At 41.1% G+C, this 23,897-nt stretch overlaps 1 protein-coding gene across 13 annotated transcripts in view; it reads right to left on the bottom strand.

Moving 5' to 3' along the window:
* ubr4 (ubiquitin protein ligase E3 component n-recognin 4) overlaps positions 1-23,897 on the bottom strand; it is an 81,169-nt gene that overhangs the window by 32,854 nt on the left and 24,418 nt on the right. For 10 of the 13 annotated variants that reach the window (XM_051660857.1, XM_051660860.1, XM_051660862.1 and 7 more), the window contains 15 exons: positions 21,029-21,220; positions 17,877-17,947; positions 17,591-17,783; positions 16,637-16,870; positions 14,667-14,837; positions 14,382-14,564; positions 13,654-13,812; positions 13,360-13,512; positions 9,890-10,117; positions 9,618-9,775; positions 9,325-9,496; positions 1,005-1,206; positions 737-900; positions 399-615; positions 17-233 (listed from right to left, as the gene is read on the bottom strand). In XM_051660857.1, the coding sequence (XP_051516817.1) occupies positions 17-233; positions 399-615; positions 737-900; positions 1,005-1,206; positions 9,325-9,496; positions 9,618-9,775; positions 9,890-10,117; positions 13,360-13,512; positions 13,654-13,812; positions 14,382-14,564; positions 14,667-14,837; positions 16,637-16,870; positions 17,591-17,783; positions 17,877-17,947; positions 21,029-21,220 (2,714 nt within the window). The remainder of the gene's footprint in view (positions 1-16; positions 234-398; positions 616-736; positions 901-1,004; positions 1,207-9,324; positions 9,497-9,617; positions 9,776-9,889; positions 10,118-13,359; positions 13,513-13,653; positions 13,813-14,381; positions 14,565-14,666; positions 14,838-16,636; positions 16,871-17,590; positions 17,784-17,876; positions 17,948-21,028; positions 21,221-23,897) is intronic. The other 3 variants (XM_051660865.1, XM_051660867.1, XM_051660869.1) reach the window with 1 other exon arrangement.

Here is a 23,897-nt window from a genome sequence, read left to right as displayed (position 1 = left end):
TAAGAGACAGGTGTACCTCTCCAGTACAGTACCACTGGTTGCAGTGGGGCTGGTGACATCACTTTCTCCAGTGCCGTTGCCCTGGTTGAGGTTGGGGCTGCACACATTGTTGACTGCAGCTGAAGGGAAGTCCTCTGGGGGCTCATCCGGCCAGCCAAACTGCTCTTTGGTTTTGCCGTAGATTTTTATGGAGTCCAACATGGTGACGCCAGCTGGATCAACTGAAGCACCAACTGAAATACAACACAAAATATACACCAGCTTACTTAGTTACTTATTTTAAAATATAGAATATTTGGATATTATGCACAATCTACATGTAGCATAGTGCAGTAGTAGTACACACAGCATGGTAGTATGCTATCTGAACATAACCAATATTTAAAAATTACTCTTACTGAAAATGGAGAGCTTCTTGTCAGCCTGCAGGGCTTCCTCACGTATGAAGGGAAAGTCAAACCAGCGGGAGCGCGTCAGGTTCAACTGCATGGTGCGTCCAAAGATCTCGATGTAGGAGGGAGCTCGCTCAATGGCTTGAGTGCCCACCTGTACCCTCATTCCAGTCATCACCATCGAGTTGTTGTTATTCACTACTTCCACTGTAAAACCTCCAGGCTGTTGGCAAGAACGAACACAAATGTCTCAAAAAGGTAGGAAAAAAAAGAGGCTGAAATGTTTCAGTAAACCATGCTCTCTAATAATTTGTAAATTATGTTATGGCTGCATTTTTTCTGACCTTGGTGTTGGCCACATACATCCCTGTAGAGTTCAGTCGGTGTTTGATCTGTTGGCCGTTGTAGACTTGTAGCAGGTCGTTGCCTCCAAATTCCACCTCCGTCAGCTGTTGATTGTGTTCAAAAAAGTCCACGGGGAAGTTGACCTGACTGGATGTGCGTGTGGCTGATAAGATGAGGGAAAACACAAAGAGGCACATTAATTTCATATATCCCACAATCAACTCAAAACAACAAGTGATGAATTAAAATAAATTAGGTGTGACTCACTGGCAGTGGCTGTCTTGCGTTTGCGAACAGGTTTCATGATACTGATCACACTGCTGGGCTGCAGGGATGGCTGGAGCCAATAGGATGTGTTCTCCACGTTGGCCATGTAGATGCGCAGGCTGCCGTCTTCACACAGCAGGATCATGGTGGTGCGTTGCTGCTCATTGCTGGCCGTGTGACGGATGGCAACCATGTCCTGAATCTGAATGGTACAGAAAAACATAACTTATCTGTAACTCAATCTGTTCCTCACACAAAGCTGTCTTATGGGTTCAGAAGACATGGAATATAGTGCACAAGTGATATGGATCACTTTTATGACACAATGTGGCCAAAGGTTTGTGGACACCATTTATACACCATCCGTATCAATTCCCCCTGTGCTGCAATATCAACTTTCACTCTTCTGGGAAGGCTTTCCACTTTACTTTATGTAGTAACCTGACTGCAGAGTTCTCTTTCTAACATTCGTTCAGCATCTCACTATGGGATTTGCCTCAGGAATATCAGACACTGGAAGTAATGACACTACGTCTGTCAGCCGACAGACCAATCACAGCAGTGATAAGGGAGCCCCACCGCCCTATAAAAGACACTGCCACAGATCTCTTCTTCATTCTCGTTCTTTCCCCGTGAAGATTATTTGGAAGCTATCCTCAGCAGGACTTGCAAGGAGTGGTCGCTAAACAGTTTGTTAGAGGAGCCATTCAGGTACGTCTCAGAGCACGGCTTTTTCTTTTGCGAATATATTCATATATATACTTTTCTGCTGTGTTCATATTGTTTCTCCGGGTGTCGTAAACCAGCGCGTCAAGGTGGGTTACGTGTTTAAAAAGTAGAGTTAAAAGCGGTTATAGCTTCTACCCTCTCCTGCACGTCGTGGTTGTGTGGCAGATTGTCTGGTCTTGTCAAATGAAGAAGAGATCCGGGGATTAACACAGAATCAAGTGGCATGTTGTGGTGAACTGGCTATGTGTTCTTGAGCTCAAGTTAATGTCATGGCAACTGCGAGCTCACCGAGCAGCAGAGTGAAGGAAAAGGATCCCTCCCGTCCGTGCACGTGTGGATCATTGATCCACACAAGGATTCCCACCAGCTATGTATCGCCTGTCTCGGGGTCAGACATGAGCAGGCTGCACTCGCTATTACCGAGTGTTGCCCACACCGTTCCCGGTTTGTAGGGTGAGTTTTGGAAAGGAGGGTGCGGGTCGTGGCGTTGAATAATGGGGATCCCTATTTTTCTCCGTTGCCAGTGGAGAAAGACCCCCTGCCCCAACAGCAGGAAAAACATAGCTGGGGCAGGGAGATCTTCCTCCGCTGGCAATTTAATGGAAACATTTTCCACTGATCAGCCTCCCCTCTTTGAATCTGCCCCTTTGGCAGGGGACAGTGAAGAAGAGGAAGAGAATTACTATGATGATCGCCTTTTGGAGGAAGATGGTGATGAGGATGATGCTATTCTCCCTGCTCATTCTCGGCCGAGCAATGCGAAGGACGCACCCCCTCTCCTGTCCAGGGAGAGCTGGACCTGGTTGAAATGTGCAGATGGGCGGAGGCCAAACTCTCCATTGACTGGCCATCACAGCAGGCAGGCCAGGGTACAGAGAGAGATCTGTGTGACAGTAAATGTATGCTGTCTCGTGCTGCCCTGGTTAAACAATTGATTCCTACCATCCCAGTGTGCATCACAAAGATGCAACTTTTTTGGGACAAGACGTTTTCTCATCAAGTGCTGGTTAAAGGTTTCTCTAGGCTGTATGTGCACAGGATGGATGATCTATGGATGTCCAGCCCCCCTCCTGTTGAGGCATCGCTGGCGAATCACCTACACCCCGATTGTCGGGTGGCATTTTCGTCTGCTCCCGCTTCATTGCCAGGACAGACAGAGAGATTGTCGGCCTCCATTTATCAGAAGATCTACCGATCTGCAGCCTTAGCCGTAAGGGCTCTTAATGCCACCTTGCTCCTCACAGCGTATCAGGCTGAGCTGATGGAGAAGATGGAGCGGCGGGGCACTGGACGCAGCATTGTGGGAAGAGATCTGCGCATGTCAAGAGTTGTCATCCAGAGCTGCGGCCGCAGCATGGGTCTCGCCGTTGTGGGTGAATGGGCTCTTTGGCTGGGTTTGTCGGGCTTGTCTGAGAAAGAGAAGACGGACTTCCTAGACACCCCGGTGGAAGAGAGCCCTTTTCGGGGCTACGTTATCTACGATGTGGCAGCAGAAAGTGGGGGGCATTTGAAACTTACCTTCCCTGAAAAGTCACTGCTCGAGCTCTGCAGCCCTCACATTCTGGGTTCCCAACCAATTTTAAAAGGTGGGCAGTCTGGATTCAGGAACCAAACCCACCCCAGCAATCAGTGTAGGGAGGGGCACAGCCGAAGATGCCCCAGCCTAGAAGCAAAGTGTCTTTTGCGGCAGTGGCTGCCAAACATCACCCATCTAACCCTCAGGGGAACAAAGTTGACAACCAAACCAGTGCAGCACTTGCAAAGTCTGATCCACTCCTCAAGAAGAGAGTTTGTCTAGCAGCAGAGCTGGGGATTGCAGCTCTAAAGCGGGCCCCTCTCTGTTCACGCAGAAAGTTGGCACGCATGCGCAGGTCACTCCTGGGTTTTATCTACAATAGAATGGGGTTATTGCTGGCAATTCGCTGTAAAACCACCTCTCTTCAACTAGGTGTTAATGTCATTAGCGGAAGAGGAGTCCACTCAAATTTTAGAGGAAGAAATAGCCAATTTGCTGAGCAAAAGTGCTATAAGGGTGGTCAGGGCTTTTACTCCAGATACTTTGTCATCCCCAGGAGAGTTTGCCATGGCATGACCATGGTGTGTCTCATCAGCAAGAACAACGTGTCAGCATACGGTGCAGCGGCTAACGGAGTAGTGCATAGCCAAAATCCTGTCTCTGAACATGGACAAATCAAAAGAGATGGTTGTTGACTTCAGGAGAGCATGGCGAGACCACTCTCCGCTGAACATCGACAGCTCCTCTGTGGAGATCGTCAAGAGCACCAAATTCCTTGGTGTTCACCTGGTAGAGAACATCACCTGGTCCCTCAACACCAGCTCCATAACCAAGAAAGCCCAGCAGCATCTCTACTTTTTGCAAAGGCTGAGAAAAGCTCATCTCCCACACCCCATCCTCACCACAGTCTACAGAGGGACTATCAAGAGCATCCTAAGCAGCTGCATCATTGCCTGGTTTGGAAATTGCACTGCTTCAGATCGCAAGACCCTGCAGAGGATAGTGAGGACAGCTGAGAAGATAATCGGACTCTCTTCCCTCCATCATAGACATTTACACCACACGCTGCTTCTGAAAAGCCACCAGCATTGTGGATGACCCACACACCCCTCACACAAACTCTTCACCCTCCTGCCGTCTGGCAAATGGTACTGAAGCCTTCGGGCCCACACGGCCAGACTGTGTATCAGTTTCTTCCCCCAAGCCATCAGACTCCTCAACACTCAGAGACTGGTCTGATAACACACACACACACACACACTTACTCAACTGAACACCATCTGACACCCTTTCCAATTTTGCACATTTCTGTATTATTTACCCAAATTTTTTTGCTGCTACTGTATTCATAAAATACTGTACTTAATATCTTGTCACTTCTACCTGGCTGCTACCCCAATAACTACTATGTCCATATATAGTATATGCTTATCTGCTGAATACTTTGTCATAGTATGTTATGTTTACATTCACAGTATTTTCTATTATATTGTAATATCTTTTTGCACTGTTTCATCTGACACTTTCACACTAGAACTGTGTACTGGTCAGCACTGCACTGTCTCTTACTGTGCCTATTGTCCTGTTTCAGCAATTACTGTCCCATCTTTTACTGTTTGCACACATTTGCACATGCACTTTATGTAGAAATGTGTAGGTCTTTTAGTTCTGTGTAGTTTCATGTAGTTCTGTGTTTATGTTGTTTCATGTTGTTTTTATGTAACACCATGGTCCTGGAGGAATGTTGTTTCGTTTCACTGTGTACTCTATTAGCTGTATATGCTTGACTTGAGGGGGAGGTCTCCATCCCATTCTGGACTTGCAGAACCTCAAACACCTCAGAAGGTACAAATTCAATATGCTCACACTCAAAATGCTCTCGCAGTTTGTTTGTCCTAGAGACTGGTTTACATCAGTCGATCGCAAAGATGCATATTTTCACATTGGCGTTCACCCGTCACACAGAAAATTCCTAAGGTTTGCTTATCAAGGAGTTGCCTACAAATTTTTACGACGCCTTTCGGACTGTCATAAGACACAGAGAGTGTTCAGCAAGTGTTTGAAAGCAGCGCTAATGCCGCTGAGATTAACATGTCTCAAAGTGTTTGCTTACCTAGACAAAATAAACAAGACAAAGATCTGTCTGGTGCCCTCACAGGAAATAATTTAGCTGGGTCAGTCATTCCATTGGGACTATTGCGAATGAGAGTTTCAGCACTAGATAGCAGCGCAGCACTTGTTTCCTCTCTGTCACTTAAATCGCAGGATGACAGTGACGTCAGAGGGGATGCTCACTCTGTCACTGAAGAATTCCTGCTTTCCTTCACGAGGGAACCCCTTTGGGGGCGATCTCTCTGAGGAAAGTGGTGATGACAGATGCATCACTCATCAAGGCAGAATAGTGAATGGGGTTTCCCCGCGTCACTACACAATGCGCACAAACTTTCTGGACTTACTGACAGTGTTTCTAGCATTGAAGCACTTTGCACTAATCCTTCAAAGCCACCATGTCCAGGTCAGATCGGACAACAGTCACATCCATAAACAGACAAAGGGGCACGCATTCACAGCGACTTCACAGCTTGGCACAAAAGCTGATTGTGTGAAGCGGTGCGTACTCTCTCATTGCGGGCGACGCACATTCCGGGAGTGATGAATATGGGAGCGGATCTCCTGTCCAAGGGGAATCCTTTGTACGGAGAGTGGAAGCTTCACCCTCAGGTGGCGAGTCAGCTGTGAGAGAGATACTGGCGAGCTGTCGTAGATCTCTTCACATCGCATCTGGTGAGAGACGGTCCTCCTATGGGTGTGGATGCTCTAGCGCATCCGTGGCCAAACGGGCTACTTTGCGCGTTTCCCCCACTGAGTTTAATAATTTAAACTCTAAGAAGAGTGAGAGAATAAGGTCACTCAGTCATACTGATCTCCCCATACTGGCCAGTGAAACTGTGGCTGGCAGAGATAATACAACTCTAGTACGGCCAACCTAGGCCCCTCCCGCTGTGCAGGGAATTGCTGTGCAAGCACAGGGGTAAATATTTCACCCTGACCCGGACCGAGTAGCTCTTTGGGCTTGGCCCGTGAGAGGCTAAATTTGAGTGTCAGGGGTTTACCCCCGAGGGTGATTGAAACGTTTCAGAGCGAGGGCTGCCTCAATGCGCATGATTGGAAATGGAGTGTGTTTGAGCAGTGGTGTGCACACAGACACATTGTTTCACTTTTATGTTCGGTGGCAGACATTTTGTGTTTTCTTCAGGAACTTTTGGATAAAGGCAGGGCCTTTTCTACAGTCAAGGTTTATCTCGCTGCCATATTGGCTTGTCATGTGGGAATTGACTCAAATACAATGGGTCAACACTCGTTTGTTTGCAGGTTTATGAGGGGTGCTCGGCATTTAAACAGGGTGTCAAAACCGCTAGTTCTGTCATGGAATTTGTCCGTGGTTCTGATCGCGCTTTGAGCTAGTTGACAGTATGGAATAGAAGCTCCTTTTACTACAGGCAGCTTTGTTATTGGTCTGACGACCGCAATGTGAGTTTGTATGTGCTTTGCGGTGGATTTGTCGACAGTGACTCTTAAGACAAATCCAGCCTTTGTGCCTAAGGTAAGCAACTCCACGCTCAGCTGTAAGCCGCTGGACTTGCTGGCTTTTTACCCGTCGCCGTTTTTCTCATCGGAGGATGAGTGGCTTATTGTCTGTGTCCAGTTCATACTCTACGTTTGTACGTGGAAAGAATTATGGCACTGAGGAAGAGTAATCAGCTTTTTGTTTCTTGGGCTGATTCTCGTAAGGGCAGACCCAAATCACAACAGTGCCTGTCTCATTGGGTAGTGGAGGATATTATATTGGCAACTTCCGGAGGGCTTGAGAGCTCATTCTTCCAAAGGCATGGCTACCTCGTGGGCGTCGTTTAAGGGCATTTCAGTCCAGGACATTTGAGTGGCTGAAAATTGGGTGTCGCCTCACACTTTTGTCCGATTTTACAGACTGGATGTTACAGAGTTGTCATTGGCTCATTCGGTCCTTGGTGTGGGTAGTCAATCTACCAATGTAGACCAAAAAAAAACAACACCACCACCACAGTGAAAGCACAAGTGTCTTATTTGTTCTCCCCCCTCCCCACCTATCCATTCTTTGCTAATTTGATTGGGTTTGTGTAGCTTGGACACTACAAGTCGGTTGACTGTCTGCTTCAGACAGCATATCTGCAATATGGGAGTTGGCTATATCCCACAGCGAGATAACGAACGAATGTTAGAATGACAAGTTTAGGTTACTCACATAACCCCGGTTCTCTGATAACATGAGTGAGGTAAAGTGCTTTGAAAAATTATTTGCCCCCTTCCTGACTTTTTATTTTTGTGTATTTTTCATACTAAATTGTTTTAGATCTTCAAACGAGATAACATAACAAAGGCAACCTGAGTAAACACAAAATACAGTTTAATATATATATTTTTTTATTGAAGCAAAAAAGTTAGTTTTTGTCTTGTTTTCTATTCAAAATTGTCTAAAAATCCTTAAAACAAGATACATTTACTTGAAGCAACATAAGATATTTAGACTTGCTTTACGATAAAGTATCTTAAATATAAGTGTATTTTGTATATAAGTGTATTTTTTTTCACTTGGTTATACTTCTGCGAGTGCAGTAAAGACAAAATATACTTATATTTAATATCTATACTCTTAAAGCAAGCCTAAATATCTTATATGCTGCTTCTCAGGTGAATGCATCTTTTTTAAAAGGATTTTTAGATATTTTAAAATATTTGTATTTGTAATATTATATTCAACATTCTCAGATTACAATTTTTTCTTCTGCAGTATAGCTGCTAAAGAAAATGTTCATTGTTTTAAAGGAGTTTAGATATTTATTTTGGAAAACAAGCCAAAACAAAAACAAATCAAAAATGTATTTTGTTGCAGTGTATAATGGGGTGAAGACTATCCTCTCTCACTTTTTTGTTCACTTCAATCCATCTTTAACTGCCAAAAAAACAAATAAAGCTGCGTATTGCCAATTTTCTTCACAATAAGAAATGCATAGTGACACAGACAGTATATTATGATTCAATAAGTTGCGAGCCATCATGTTATAATCTAGCTGCAGTAAGCGCACGCGCTCGAGGGATAAGCATTCCCGAGACAGAGTGTGCATCAGCCGGACGCAGTTTCAATCACTACCCCTTAGATCGAGACATTCGCCCAACTCATAGAAGAGGCGCTGACTGCACAGAGAAATGCCAGTTTAGGAGTTTGTAGTTTTTTACATGATCTGCTTCCATATTATTTGAACTTTAATAAAGCTATAACGCATTAAATATAACTGTATTAAAGATGTAACGCAGGGATGTTTCCTTTAAAGACACTCAACACGCAAGTTTTGCTTCAGCGGAGCGGCAGCTCCAACTCCACTTATTCCACAATGAGAGTGCTTCTGTATTTACTTATGTATTTTTGCATTAGAATTCCCTCATACTTTGTGATCTACATCACCTGAAGCTGTTTGGAAAGTTTAGAGTGCATCTGGACTGTGAGCTGTGTAATTCTTCCTCTCCTCAGTCAGGTGCGAACTGCAGTGCTGCTCTCGCGCGCCATCAATACAGTTTAATGTGATCTCATGTTACGTAAAATGAGATCAAACGACTATTCGACATCTGAAACGACGTTGTCTATAATGTCGACTAATCGTTTCAAGACTATATAGAGCTGAGATTTTCTTCTAAAAATCTTTGTGTTCTGCAGAAAAAAGAAAAGTAGAAAAGTCATCCATCTGGGATGGCATGAGCGTGAGTAAATTATAGGAAAATTTCATTTTTGGGTGAACTATACCTTTAAGTAAACAAACTCTGGTTGGGTGACCACATACATATTTTGGCCATATAGTGTATTTTAATGGTGCTTTTCCATCCTTTTGAAAGCTTGAACTTTCCAGTCCCTATTCATTGTAATTTAATGTAAAAGAGCGACCACTAAATACACCATTTTTCACACTATTTTTTTGGTGTACTATTCCTTTAATTTGGCATAGTAAAACCATAAAAATGCAGCTGAACACCTGGGGAACTGACCTTAGCTTTTGCAGGCAGGGTCTTGATTTCCTGAATGAGGAACGTGTCTGGCTTTACCATGATGACAAGAGGGATTCCTGTGGTCTGCTGCACACAGCACACTAAACCTGGGTGGTTCATCACTTCTGACCACTGACACAGTGCTGGAGATGTCTTACTGCCTCCATTAGAACTGCATATGCACAAGAATAACAGAGAGAAATTTCTAAAAGTATAAAAACAATTTAGCAAACAAAAGCTTAATATGTCTGTACAAAATGTAGAAAGAAACAAAGCCAAAAGAGGAGTCCTACCCTTTGACATTGATGGTAAAGAGTCTCTGTGTTTCCAAGTTGCCTCGGCTCATTGTGGCAGCGAATGACTTGCCCTGACTGTAGCTGAAGAAGAGCATCTGCAGGACGTGGGAGTAATACACTGAGACTCCGCCTCCAGCCACCTGCCCATTACTGTCCTGCAGAGAACAACACAAAACACACTCAGCATGCTGTCACACTCAAAACAATCGTTTCAACAAATAAATTCTATAACTGAGTATTTGGAAATGAAAAGATATCAACTGAAGAACCTTTAAGTCCTCGTGGTTGATCTCCAGAACGTTGGTGACGTAGAAGGGGCCGTGCTGGGCACTGCTGGACTCATCCATCACCTGAGTGTACATGTAGCCAGCTGAAGACATGATGACAATGATGTTTTTGCCCTCCTCGTTGAACAAAAATGTGGCATCTCTGATTTTTGAACTTGGTAGCAGGAAGTAGTACATGGGGCTCAGGGCATCCACAGATAAGTCATAAATCTACAACAAAGAGTAATTTATGGGAAATTACTTTTGATTGAAGTGACAACATATGACCTCACATGGAAATGTTTATCACTATGACTTTTGAGCCTAAATGTTATCTTAATATGAACACAGTGAGAACTAGTGCCCAACCAAAATGGGTTATCCAATGACCAGTGCCGATATCTAAAGAGCACTGTGGCTGATGGATATAAATCAGCCACAGTGATATACATCCATTTCAAATTTCATTTGCTCGCATTAAATGACATCATATGTACATACATGCCTATACATGCTCGAATTAAAATACAGTATGTGTGTGTTTTGTGTATAATAAATATATATATGCAGTGCTGGGGAAGCTACTTTGAAACTGTAGTTTGACAAGCTACTCATAATTTGAAGTAGTTAAGCTAGAGTCAAGCTACCCTCACATGCAAGTGCCAGCTTTACAGGTCACACACAGAGGTTGCGCTACAAATATCTGATGGACTGAGTTGTACAATTTCCATCATGGTCATTAGTTTAAATATATATAATATATTTGATGTTGTCTCAATATAGTCAACATTTTCAGTTAAAAATGGCTTTGCGTAGGAAGCGTGAGTCTGGTGGTCTATTTAATAATTTGCAGAGTTGGGGAACGTACTTTTAAAAGTGTACTTACGTTATTGATGTTAATAAAAGCGGCAGAGCACGTCTGCCGATCTCTTTACCGCGCATGAGGCAGGCGGGAGAGAGAGAACGTGTAAGAAAAAAAAAAAAATATATATATATATATATATATATATATTTTGAAAGTGCGAGCTCTGCCGCTCTATGCCAGAATAATCACATTAGAACACGTATACGCGTGAAAACTGATGTGCATATAAAAAACACAGAATTTATGATAGTCCTAATTGTAGAGATCACATCAGTATGAAGACGAAGACAAATCCCGGTCATTTAAATTTGAAATCTTGGCTGGACGCTTTTTTCAGGTCCACAAAAAGAGGGCATGTCCAGGAAAAAGAGGACATATGGTCACCCAGTAATATATAGAAATAGAATACATGCTAGAAATAAAACATGCCATAATTTGCCATGCCACATTTCTTTTACCAGTAATTTTATGTATTTAACCTGAATATCATATAGTTAATAAAATGATAATAAATAGTTATGCATGACAGGAATTATTTTTCTCGTTGCTCCCAATAATGCACAGATAATGAGACACTAAACAAAAATATTTAGAACAAAATATAAAATCCCTCAAAAGCCAATAACTTACTGAATTGTTTTATTTAACCCTTTTTCTTCCCTCAATCAGGCAATGTATCTCAGGGCATACGCACCCTTCAAAATGTGCTAATTAACAGCATGAACAACATATGACCTAATTTTCTTCTGCATTTTAAGACAATGTGCACTATATTAGCAGTTTTATATTTTATTGAAGTAAGATAAATAGATATTAATTAATCACCAAGTCAGCATGTCCTGCACCATGGGCAGCCATGTTGGTTTTAGGTCAGGCTGACATAAATCACAGAAAATTTTAACCAATTCTTGCAACACATACTCAAAACAGACCCAACTATGATAAATGATAAGACTGGGTGAGAAACTCTCTCATACCCCCTATAAGTAAAGAGTATGCATTTTGTGGTGCACATTGCCTGTTTAAGGGTAAAAAAAAAATAAAGGTAAATATGCTGTTTGTGCTGTCTATTAATAACAAAGTGTCTGAAACATTCTTGGTGTTCCTTTATCATTTTCAGATTTACCCGCCCCTGTACGTCTTGTAAAAGTACACAAACTGTGGTTGGTCGCTCTACATAACCATCAGAAAGCCTCTTCTTATCTAAGTGAGAAGTAATAAGCTACCAGTAGATGGCGGTAATGCACTATTTTAGTTTCTGATCTGTCGTTACAAAAGACGTTTTACATAATATAGCGTTTGGTCATGCAACACCACTACTTGCTGGAAAAAGTAGCTCTCTACTGGAAAAGCTAAACCGTTTTAAAAGCAGCTGAGCTACAGTCAAGCTACTGAAAAATGTAGTTACTTTAATAGCATCACTACATGTAGTTAGCTACTCCCCAACACAGTATATATTACATACACACACACACACCGATCAGCCACAACTTTAAAACCACTTACCTAATATTGTGTAGGTCCCCTCGTGCTGCCAAAACAGCGCCGACCCGCATCTCAGAATGCTCTTTTCACCACAATTGTACTGAGCGCAGTTACCATAGACTTTGTCAGTTTGAACCAGTCTGGCCATTCTCTGTTGACATCTCTCATCAACAAGGCATTTCCATCCACAGAACTGCTGCTCACTGGATGTTTTTGGCAGTTCGGAGTATATTCTAGAGACTGTTGTGTGTGAAAATCCCAGGAGATCAGCAGTTACACAAATACTCAAACCAGCCCATCTGGTACCAACAATCATGCCATGGTCCAAATCACTGAGATCACATTTTTCCCCATTCTGATTGTTGATGTGAACATTAACTGAAGCTCCTGACTCGCATCTGCATGATTTTATGCACTGCACTGCTGCCACATGATTGGCTGATTAGATAAATGCATGGATGATTCTTGGTGCTAGATGGGCTGGTTTGAGTATTTGTGTAACTGCTGATCTCCTGGGATTTTCACGCACAACAGTCTCTAGAATTTACTCAGAATGGTGCCAATTTTTATTTTTTTTTAATTAAAAACATTCTGCGGACAGAAAGGCCTTGTTGATGAGAGGTCAGCAGAGAATGGCCAGACTGGTTCTGATAAATTCTATGGTAACTCAGATAACTGCTCTGTACAATTGTGGTGAGAAGAATAGCATCTCAGAATTCTGAGATGCAGGTTAGCGCTGTTTTTTTTGGCAGCACAAGGGGGACCTACACAATATTGGGCAGGTGGTTTTAATGTTGTGGCTGATACATATATATATTAATTAATAAATACAGCATATATATTATATATATAATAATATAATTTAAGGCTAGGAAATGAAATTTGAAATGAGAGTTTCTCAAAATTCACTATTTTCACTTGAAACAAAATGTGCATCATTCATTGACAAGGCTCTTTGCTAATTTTGGTACTGACAGACTTCTGTTAATCAGCTAAGATGACAAAGACACATTAGTGAGAATGGCCAAATATCAGCCAATTAAATCAGCCAAACCAACGGCCAGTAATGACAACTACTAAAATACAAAACATAAGCAGTTCTACAACAAGAACAAAAGTGAACCTTGACAAAATCAGCAGTTATGATGGCCAGTTCGGTCTGAGAGCCGGGCAGCCATATGGCTTTGATGATGAAGTTCCCAGTTGCGAGTTGAGGGTGCAGAACCAGGTGATCTGACACAGAACCTGTGCTGCTGAATGTCAAAACATGACAGTCCTGTGGATGAGGCACAGAGAAGAATTTCATAATCTCATCACCAAATCTGATATTGATCCAGAATAAGAATAATTTCTGAAAATGTGCACACAGTAATGAACTGAAAGATAATTAATCCTTATCAAACTTTGTGTTTGTTACCTTGAGTCCACATACTGCTAGATAGTCCTCATTACAGGGGTTTCCCGTGAGACTGAGCACAGTGAAGGGAACAGGAGCTGAGGCCAGTCGAGTCAGAGTCAGTTTCCTCTTGCTAGAGTCTGCCTGCTTCAACAGCGCAGACAACTGCAGGACTGTGATCTGCAAAGAAACAGCCATGTAAATATGAGGGCTGGATATTACCAAAAGGTTTATCATTAACATAATATATAATTCCAATTTTGGAGATAATAATCATTAGCTGACAACTGATTGTTATTTGAATGGGATATTCTGTAAACAAACTAGTGCAGTGAAATCAATTAAACAAGTAACTAAGATAAAAAGTTAGTTTAATTGGATATTTCACCCAAAAATGAAAGCTCTATCATCATTTACTCACCCTCATGTTATACCAAAACCACATGACTTTTCCATAGAACACAAAAGGAGATATTAGGCAGAATGACAGCCTCAGTCACATACTCTTATTGTATGAAAAAAAAAATATTGTTGGGCAGAATGTTAGCCTCTGTCAGCATTCACTTTTAACTTAATATTTTTTTCATACAATAAAAGAGTATGGTGACTGAGGCTGTCATTCTGCCTAATATCTCCTTTTGTGTTCCATGGGAAAAAGTCAAAGGGGTTTGGTACAACATGAGGGTAAGTAAATGATGACAACATTTTTGATATTTGGGTAAATTATCCTTTTTAGATTTCTGGATTACCTTGCCCTTCTCATGGCTAACGGCGAGGTGCTGCCTGCGTCCGTGAGGGGAGGACAGCACACACATGGCCACTCGACGCAGCACATGAGCACTAATGAGCTGGCGGATGGTCTGGCCCTGATCTCCACTGTAGTTCATTCTGACATTCTCAAAAGCTCCCTCCTGTGAGCCCAGTGTGGGAACCTGAAGAATAAAAAGGGTTTCTTTAGGGTGAGCAATTATGATTCGGAAGATTGAAGCGAATGATAAAAATAAGTCTTCAGGTTCGGATTGTTTAGCTCATACCATGAGCTGGTCAGTCATCTCCACAGTCTTATCGTGAGTGTGCAATTCGTTGAGAGCGTGCTGAGCTCGGCTGCTGCTGCCTACTGCTGATGACTGCTGGAAGTTGGTCTGAATGGCGTCCATTAGGAAGATGAGCAACTCCAGCACCAGGGCTGCTGTGGAGGAGCTCGCCTATGAAAAAGGGCAACAGCAGTGAGTATAACTTAATATATTTTTACTTCCAACATAGGCACAATTAATATTTGTCTAAAAATGAATTTCAAGTATTTAAAGTTGAAGTCAGAAGTTTACATACACTTAGGTTGAAGTCATTAAAAAAATGTTTAATCACTCCACAGATTCCACATTAGCAAACTTTAGTTTTGGCAAGTCATTTAGGGTATCTACTTTGGGCATGACACGAGTAATTTTTCCAACAAATGATTATAGACAGATTTTTCACTTTTAATTAATTATATCACAATTCCAGCAGATCAGAAGTTTACATACACCAAGTTAACTATGCCTTTAAGCAGCTTGGAAAATTCCAGAAAATGTTGTCAACTTTAGACAATTAGCCAACTAGCTTCTAATAGGAGGTGTACTGAATTGGAGGTGTACCTGTGGATGTATTTTAAGGCCTACCTTCAAACTCAGAGCCTCTTTGCTTGACATCATGGGAAAATCGAAAGAAATCAGCCAAGACCTCAGAAACAAAAATTATGGACCTCCACAAGTCTGGTTCATCCTTGCGAGCAATTTCCAAATGTCTGAAGGTACCACGTTCATCTGTACAAACAATAGTACGCAAGTATAAACACTATGGGACAACGCAGCCATCATACCGCTCAGGAAAGAGAAGCATTCTGTTTCCAAGTGATGAATGTAGTTTGGTGCGAAAAGTGCAAATCAATCCCAGAACAACAGCAAAAGACCTTGTGAAGATGCTGGAGGAAACAGATAGACAAGTATCTATATCCACAGTAAAATGAGTCCTATATCGACCCAACCTGAAAGGCTGCTCAGCAAGGAAGAAGCCACTGCCCCAAAACCGCCATAAAAAAGCCAGACTACAGTTTGCAAGTGCACATGGGGATAAAGATCTTACTTTTTGGAGAAATGTCCTCTGGTCTGATGAAACAAAAATTGAACTGTTTGGCCATAATGACCATCATTATGTTTGAAGGAAAAAGGGTAGGGCTTGAAAGCCGAAGAACATCATTCCAACCATGAAGCATGGGGGTGACAGTATCATGTTGTGGGGGTGCTTTGCTGCAGGAAGGACTGGTGCACTTCACAAAATAGATGGCATCAGGAAAATTATGTGGATAAATTGAAGCAACATCTCAAGACATCAGCCAGGAAGTTAAAGCTGAATGGGTCTTCCGAAGGAACAATGACCACAAGCATACCTCCAAAGTTGTGGCAAAATGGCTTAAGGACAACAAAGTCAAGGTATTGGAGTGGCCATCACAAAGCCCTGACGTCAATCTGATTTGTGAGCAGAACTGAAAAAGCATGTGCCAGCAAGGAGGCCTACAAACCTGACTCAGTTACACCAGTTCTGTCTGGAGGAATGGGCCAAAATTCCAGCAACTTATTGTGAGAAGCTTGTGGAAGGCTACCCAATATGTTTGACCCAAGTTAAAAAATGTAAAGGCAATGCTACCAAATACTAACAAAGTGCATGTAAACTTCTGACCCACTGGGAATGTGATGAAAGAAATAAAAGCTGAAATAAATCACTCTCTCTACTATTATTCTGACATTTCACATTCTTAAAATAAAGTAGTGGTCCTAACTGAGGTAAGGCAGGGAATGTTTTCTACAATTAAATGTCAGGAATTGTGAAAAACTGAGTTTAGATGTATTTGGCTAAGGTGTATGTAAACTTCTGACTTCAACTGTATGTGAAACTTAAATTCAGTCAAGTGTGTCCTGACTTGTGACTGGTAGTGTTGTTCAAAAAAGCAGTTCTCGAGTTCCCTCACCACTTGGATAAGAAGGTCCTCTCTGCAGCCCTCAATGTTTTTACACACGCTGCTCTTCTTGGGTTTTTCATCATCACTGCTTTTGCCATCACAGATGGTGACTTTACCCTTGTCTGCGGGTGACGCATTCTGGTGACGGATGGCGCTCTCTGGCATGCGCAGCTCACTCTGGAAGGCCGAGGACTCCTTCATGGTGGAACTCATTCCACTGCTGGGACTTCTTTTCACTAGAGCCTATAACACAAGGATGCAGAAACAGGATCAGGGATGTGACTAAATTCATTGCTTAGACTAAATTACAAAGGATGTTTATGCAAGGGGGCACCACAGGGAAGAGGGAATCAAATTTGATTGTGTTACATGCTTTGAGTTTCCATCAGGGAGACATGCATGAGTGGATATGGCTTAAATGTTCATCTAAAAACGTTTTTTAGCTAGAAACTTAGGTGTAACTCTTAACATAACTACTGTAATAATGATTAAAGGAATAGTTCACCAAAAGGGTATATTCTGTCATTACTGACTCACCCTCACATTGTTCCAAAGCCGTATGAGTTTCTTTCTTTCATGGAACACAAAGGAGATTTTAGGTAGAATGTTAGCCTCAGTCACTATTTACTTTCATTTCATAATGTTTTACCAAATTATTATTTATTCATTATTTTTCTAAATGAAAACGAATAGTGACTAGAGACTGTTTAATGTTCTTTTGTAATCCGTAGAAGTCATAAAGTCATACGGGTCTTGGCCAATATTGAGGGTAGAAAAATAAAGACCTATCTAATGAACTATCCTTTCAATAACTTGACTATATTAAGCAATATTATTGTCAAAAAATTACTGAAAAAGGTAACAAAAATATGACAAAGAAATGTAGCAAACTCTGATGAATTGAGGGATAACTGAAATGAGCTAATGGCAGTCAATGATAAATGATTTGCAAGCCAAAGTTACCGCAGTTGCTCTTTTCCCATGATGACCTGAAGTATTCGGTCTCACCTGGCAGCTGCCATCCTCCTTGGCACCGCAGTCACAGAAGAAAGAGCCGTATTTGGCATAGGAGATCTCATGGTCTTTGTGACAGACCTTGGCACACACTGTGCACACACCTACCCCATCCACCATCTTACAGGTGTGACAGTGATACCTGTACGGGGGAGAGCAGGAGTTTAAGGATGAGCGCTTGGCTTTAGAATGCTTCTGTCTTTCATAGGAAAGGAAGACCGATAGGATCTATTACCAGTGCTGATTCATGAACTCCTTTTGTGTGATGGTGAAGGTGCATAACTTGTTGCAGAGTGAATCCTCATCCTGAAACATAAAAGACCAATGAGTGGCCACATTGAGAAACAGAGATTTAGGTTGCCAACTTCTTGGATGGAACATGTTCTTGTGTTCTTTTTTAAATTGTTGGTTTATGTAAAAAGACACTGACCATGTTTACATGCACTTAAAAAAACGGTTTATTGCAGAAAGCGGCATTCAGAAACGTCATGTAAATGAGAACGCTGATTTCCTTATGCCACTTAAGAGAAAGCGGTTAAACACCTAGGTTTCTTCTGAAGAACGTGGCTTATTGTAGCCATGTAAACGCATAAGCAGCTTTTTAACCAGTTTTTGAGGACAGCATATGTGCGTTAACACAAATGTCATAGGATGGAGCCTAACAAGTCAACACAGCGGAAAGAATTCAACATTTCTGGAAGTACAGTGGGAAAATCACAAACTATAATCTTTACCTATTTATACACACCAATGTAAAATACAGACTGTCCCTCATGTTCGTGTATGTGCACTTGTACATGTAAGAGGGAAACCCTCTATTGCAGCAAAATTCCACTGCAGGTTGTGATAGAAAGTGAAGGAAACAAACACAGCAATAATTCTGCAATATCTGGAAACAAAGTGAAGAAACAGAATACAATAGCAAAGTCTTCCTCTGATCCCATGTTTGTTATTTACAAAATCGTTGTTGGAAAATTACGTTGCCGTGGAGAAAGCTGCTTACTGAACTTGCCACAAACACAGCTCATGTAAATGCATACACTGATTTCAAACCTTAAAGATGAAGTGTGTAACATCTGCACTACTAGTGGCACCAAACGGAATTACAAAAATAAAATATTTTTCAAACAACCTTTGGCAACACCCCTCAGACTCATTACGCCCTTTCGTACTCTCTGATTCCATATGAACAAATAGGCAATACTAAAAAGGTGATAAATGTTTAACATCATAATAAACAGGGTTGGGAGGGTTACTTTTGAAATGTATTCCACTACAGATTACAGAATACTTACTGTAAAATGTCATTTGTAATGTATTCCGTTAGATTACTCAAGGTCAGTAACGTATTCTAAATACTTTGGATTACTTCTTCAGCACTGGTAGATTTTTTCAATTGTTTTGACTATAAAAATACATTCTCTGAAAAACCTAAATATTTTATGCAGTGTTGTTTCTAAAACAAGATAAATCAAGGATTTTTAGATATTTTTACAGGAAAACAATACAAAATGTATCATCAAGAATATGATGTTTGCCCTAATATCAAAGGTCTTACTAGAAAAAAGAAATTATGATCCAACGTGAATTTTCTTGATAAAAAATATATGATCGTGCCTGGTAACATGTGCATGTAAAATGGCTAGAAATAGCATTTTATCTTAGCGTAAAGCTGACACTTTACACAAGGTTTATTTCTATTTCTTCTGCTCTAAACTTACTTCTCTGTCTGCTCGTATGAATGTAACACATCATAAGAAAGTGTTTCAGCGCTGTTCAAATGCACTTTGGATCGCATCATTTATATGTATAAATGTTTTCCATATGAAAGGACTAAATATTAAATGAAACAAATGACAATAAAATGCAAAGTAATCTCTTCAATAATCAAAATACTTTTTGAATGTAACTGTATTCTAATTACCAATGATTTAAATTGTAACTGTAGTGGAATACAGGTACTTATATTTTGTATTTTAAATACATAATCCCGTTACATGTATTCCGTTACTCCCCAACACTGATAATAAACAAGACCACTATAACACCACACCGGACATAGCTTTGTAGAGGAATCCGGTTGTTCATAAACATCACCGAATTGAACAGCAGGGGTGTGCGGGGGATCTAGCACAAGAGGCATCATGTAGGATAGTTCTTGGTAACTATTAGTAAGTGTTACGACAGCGCCGTTTCTGACCATTTTGGCACCCTAGGCGAGATCGCTGTTTTTGACGAGCGGCGGCAGCGGTGTATTAGCAACTTGAGAAAAGATCTCCTTATTGGCGCTCTCATTTGCCAGAGTGATCTCATCATTTGTGGTGGTGGTGGTGGTGGTGTGTGTGTGTCCTCCACCTTGTAAATGCGACGGCAATGTTCACTCTGGTTTTTCTCCATTCTCTGTGTCTTTTAGCAAGTCTTCGAATTTTGATGAAGCTCAATCTATTTTCCTCTGTACACGTCTGCCATGGTTGTTCATATTCATTTAAATTTACATTTATACATTTGGCAGACACTTTTATCCAAAGCGACTTACAGTGCACTTATTACAGGAACAATCCCCCCGGAGCAACCTGGAGTTAAGTGCCTTGCTCAAGGACACAATGATGGTGGCTGTGGGGATCGAACCAGTTATGTGCTTAAGTCCACTATGCCACCACCACTCCACAACATTCCCCCAACTGAACCAAGTAGCCACACCCCAAACTCCCACTATAGGTTGTGCTAGAACTGGATGGGTGGAGCTGAGTGGCTCGCTAAAAATATACAGTCGGCTTACTTAGTCGTCAATGAACAATAAACTGGGATAGAAGAACGTATTGACATTTTTTTTTTTTTTTTTTTTTTTTTACATACTTCACCTTTAATCAGCTTTCTCGCAATAAACGCCTTTCTGATGTCCATGTAAATATAGTCATTGTGTCAAATTAAAAATAGTTCAACTTCTATTATGCATCAATGTATTTAAAATGACAATATTAATAAAACAATAGCAACTGTAACAGATGTTTGCTACAATGTCTCAATGTCTTAATTATGGATAACTGACATCAAGTGTAGGCATTAAAAGTGAACAAGAAACAGCATTTGCATTGTTTGTAATGTGATGTATTTCTGAGTGAAACAGAACATTTAAAAAAATGTAGGGCAGAATTGTATCCATTGGGAATTGATTGGTCACAATAAAAAAAGGAATTTATATTAAGTTAACAAGGAAAATGTATCTCTTGTTAAAATGCACCTCGAAACCCCTGCATTCTGCATTCTGAACACATCCTGTGTTTATACCACCTTACTATTTCTAACAAGTACAAAAACATAAATCCTGTCAGGAATAATTTTTTTTTTGTTCTTAAGTAAAGCACAGAGAGCAAACAGTCTCCTTACAGAGTCTTCAGCCTGAGAGTCTTCCTCCTCCACAGCCAGCTCCTCAACCCAGTCTGAGTCGACTTCAATGGCCTTCTCCTCTCCCTCCATCAAGAGCTGGGACGAGCCCTGGCCACTGGTCTGCCTCAAAGCGTTCATTACATCTGCCAGGTAGGAGATGATGTGGCAGGCGCACTCCAGCATGCTGGCATGCTACAAACAGATAAGAGTTCCGCTTACAGTCCCACATAATCAAATCAAAAACATCTGAATAGTTACCATTAGGGATGCCGCGGTGTGAGGTTTTTGATGGTGAGATTACCGTCCGAGGAAATAGCGGTTAACTGGTTTTATGATTATTTGCAATTTTTCATTATACAACAGCACTGATGCAAAAAATGCACATCATATCACAACTGAACGCCTTAGTAGATGTATTTCTGGGGGATATGTGGACAATATGGCAGTCCTAAAATAAGAAAACTGATAATTACACAAAATATAAATAGGAGGTATATAATAAGAGACGCTCCAATCTAGAGCACGACACAGTTTATGCACATCCCGAGCTCAGTGATGTACTTCAATATTGGCACCCTTGGTAAATATGAGCAAAGGCTGTGAAAGAAAAAAAAAAAAAAAAAAATCTACATTGTTTATCCTTTTGATCCAATTCACAAAAATCTAACCTTTAACTGAATTAAAACAATTGAAAGAGGAGAAATATCTCATTATTAAATATTTTTCTCCAAAAACATGTTGGCCACAATTATTGGCACCCCTAGAAATTTTTATGAGTAAAATATATCTGAAGTATACAGGTGCATCTCAGTAAATTAGAATGTCATGGAAAAGTTCATTTATTTCAGTAATTCAACTCAAATTGTGAAACTCGTGTATTAAATAAATTCAATGCACACAGACTGAAGTAGTTTAAGTCTTTGGTTCTTTTAATTGTGATGATTTTGGCTCACATTTAACAAAAACCCACCAATTCACTATCTCAAAAAATTAGAATACATCATAAGACCAATAAAAAAAACATTTTTAGTGAATTGTTGGCCTTCTGTAAAGTATGTTCATTTACTGTATATGTACTCAATACTTGGTAGGGGCTCCTTTTGCTTTAATTACTGCCTCAATTCGGCGTGGCATGGAGGTGATCAGTTTGTGGCACTGCTGAGGTGGTATGGAAGCCCAGGTTTCTTAGACAGTGGCCTTTAGCTCATCTGCATTTTTTGGTCTCTTGTTTCTCATTTTCCTCTTGACAATACCCCATAGATTCTCTATGGGGTTCAGGTCTGGTGAGTTTGCTGGCCAGTCAAGCACACCAACACCATGGTCATTTAACCAACTTTTGGTGCTTTTGGCAGTGTGGGCAGGTGCCAAATCCTGCTGGAAAATGAAATCAGCATCTTTAAAAAGCTGGTCAGCAGAAGGAAGCATGAAGTGCTCCAAAATTTCTTGGTAAACGGGTGCAGTGACTTTGGTTTTCAAAAAACACAATGGACCTACACCAGCAGATGACATTGCACCCCAAATCATCACAGACTGTGGAAACTTAACACTGGACTTCAAGCAACTTGGGCTATGAGCTTCTCCACCCTTCCTCCAGACTCTAGGACCTTGGTTTCCGAATGAAATACAAAACTTGCTCTCATCTGAAAAGAGGACTTTGGACCACTGGGCAACAGTCCAGTTCTTCTTCTCCTTAGCCCAGGTAAGACGCCTTTGACGTTATCTGTGGTTCAGGAGTGGCTTAACAAGAGGAATACGACAACTGTAGCCAAATTCCTTGACATGTCTGTGTGTGGTGGCTCTTGATGCCTTGACCCCAGCCTCAGTCCATTCCTTGTGAAGTTCACCCAAATTCTTGAATCAATTTTGCTTGACAATCATAAGGCTGCGGTTCTCTCGGTTGGTTGTGCATCTTTTTCTTCCACACTTTTTCCTTCCACTCAACTTTCTGTTAACATGCTTGGATACAGCACTCTGTGAACAGCCAGCTTCTTTGGCAATGAATGTTTGTGGCTTACCCTCCTTGTGAAGGGTGTCAATGATTGTCTTCTGGACAACTGTCAGATCAGCAGTCTTCCCCATGATTGTGTAGCCTAGTGAACCAAACTGAGAGACCATTTTGAAGGCTCAGGAAACCTTTGCAGGTGTTTTGAGTTGATTAGCTGATTGGCATGTCACCATATTCTAATTTTTTGAGATAGTGAATTGGTGGGTTTTTGTTAAATGTGAGCCAAAATCATCACAATTAAAAGAACCAAAGACTTAAACTACTTCAGTCTGTGTGCACTGAATTTATTTTATACACGAGTTTCACAATTTGAGTTGAATTACTGAAATAAATGAACTTTTCCACGACATTCTAATTTATTGAGATGCACCTGTATAACCATTCATTTTTTAAAACTTTTAGTGCACCTGGGTGACTAGGAACATGAAATTGTTCAGCCATGACTTCCTGTTTCATAGGGGTATAAATATGAGTTACCATACAGGCCAAATTCCCTTAATCATCAATCACAGTGGGTTAGACTAAAGAATATAGTTCTGATGTGCGGCAAAAGGTTGTTGAGCTTCACAAAATGGGAAGTGGCTATAAGAAAATACCAATTTCCACCATCAGGGAAATAATTAACAAGTTCCAATCAACTGGAGATCTTGAGAATCGGCCCAGAAAAGGACATGTGTCTATACTGTCTCCACGCACAGTGAGGAGGATAGTTCAAGTGGCCAAAGAAACTCCAAGGATCACAGCTGGAGAATTATTACAGAAATTAGTTGGGTCTTAGGGTCAGAAAGTCTAAAACAAAAAAAGTAAATATCAGACATCACCTACATCGCCACAACTTGTTTGGAAGGGTTTCAAGAAAAAAAG

Source organism: Myxocyprinus asiaticus, chromosome 28 (genome assembly GCF_019703515.2).
Source record: "Myxocyprinus asiaticus isolate MX2 ecotype Aquarium Trade chromosome 28, UBuf_Myxa_2, whole genome shotgun sequence".
Lineage (NCBI taxonomy): Eukaryota > Metazoa > Chordata > Actinopteri > Cypriniformes > Catostomidae > Myxocyprinus > Myxocyprinus asiaticus.
Note: the sequence above shows the minus strand (reverse complement) of the source record. Positions and strands in the feature narration are given on the sequence as shown.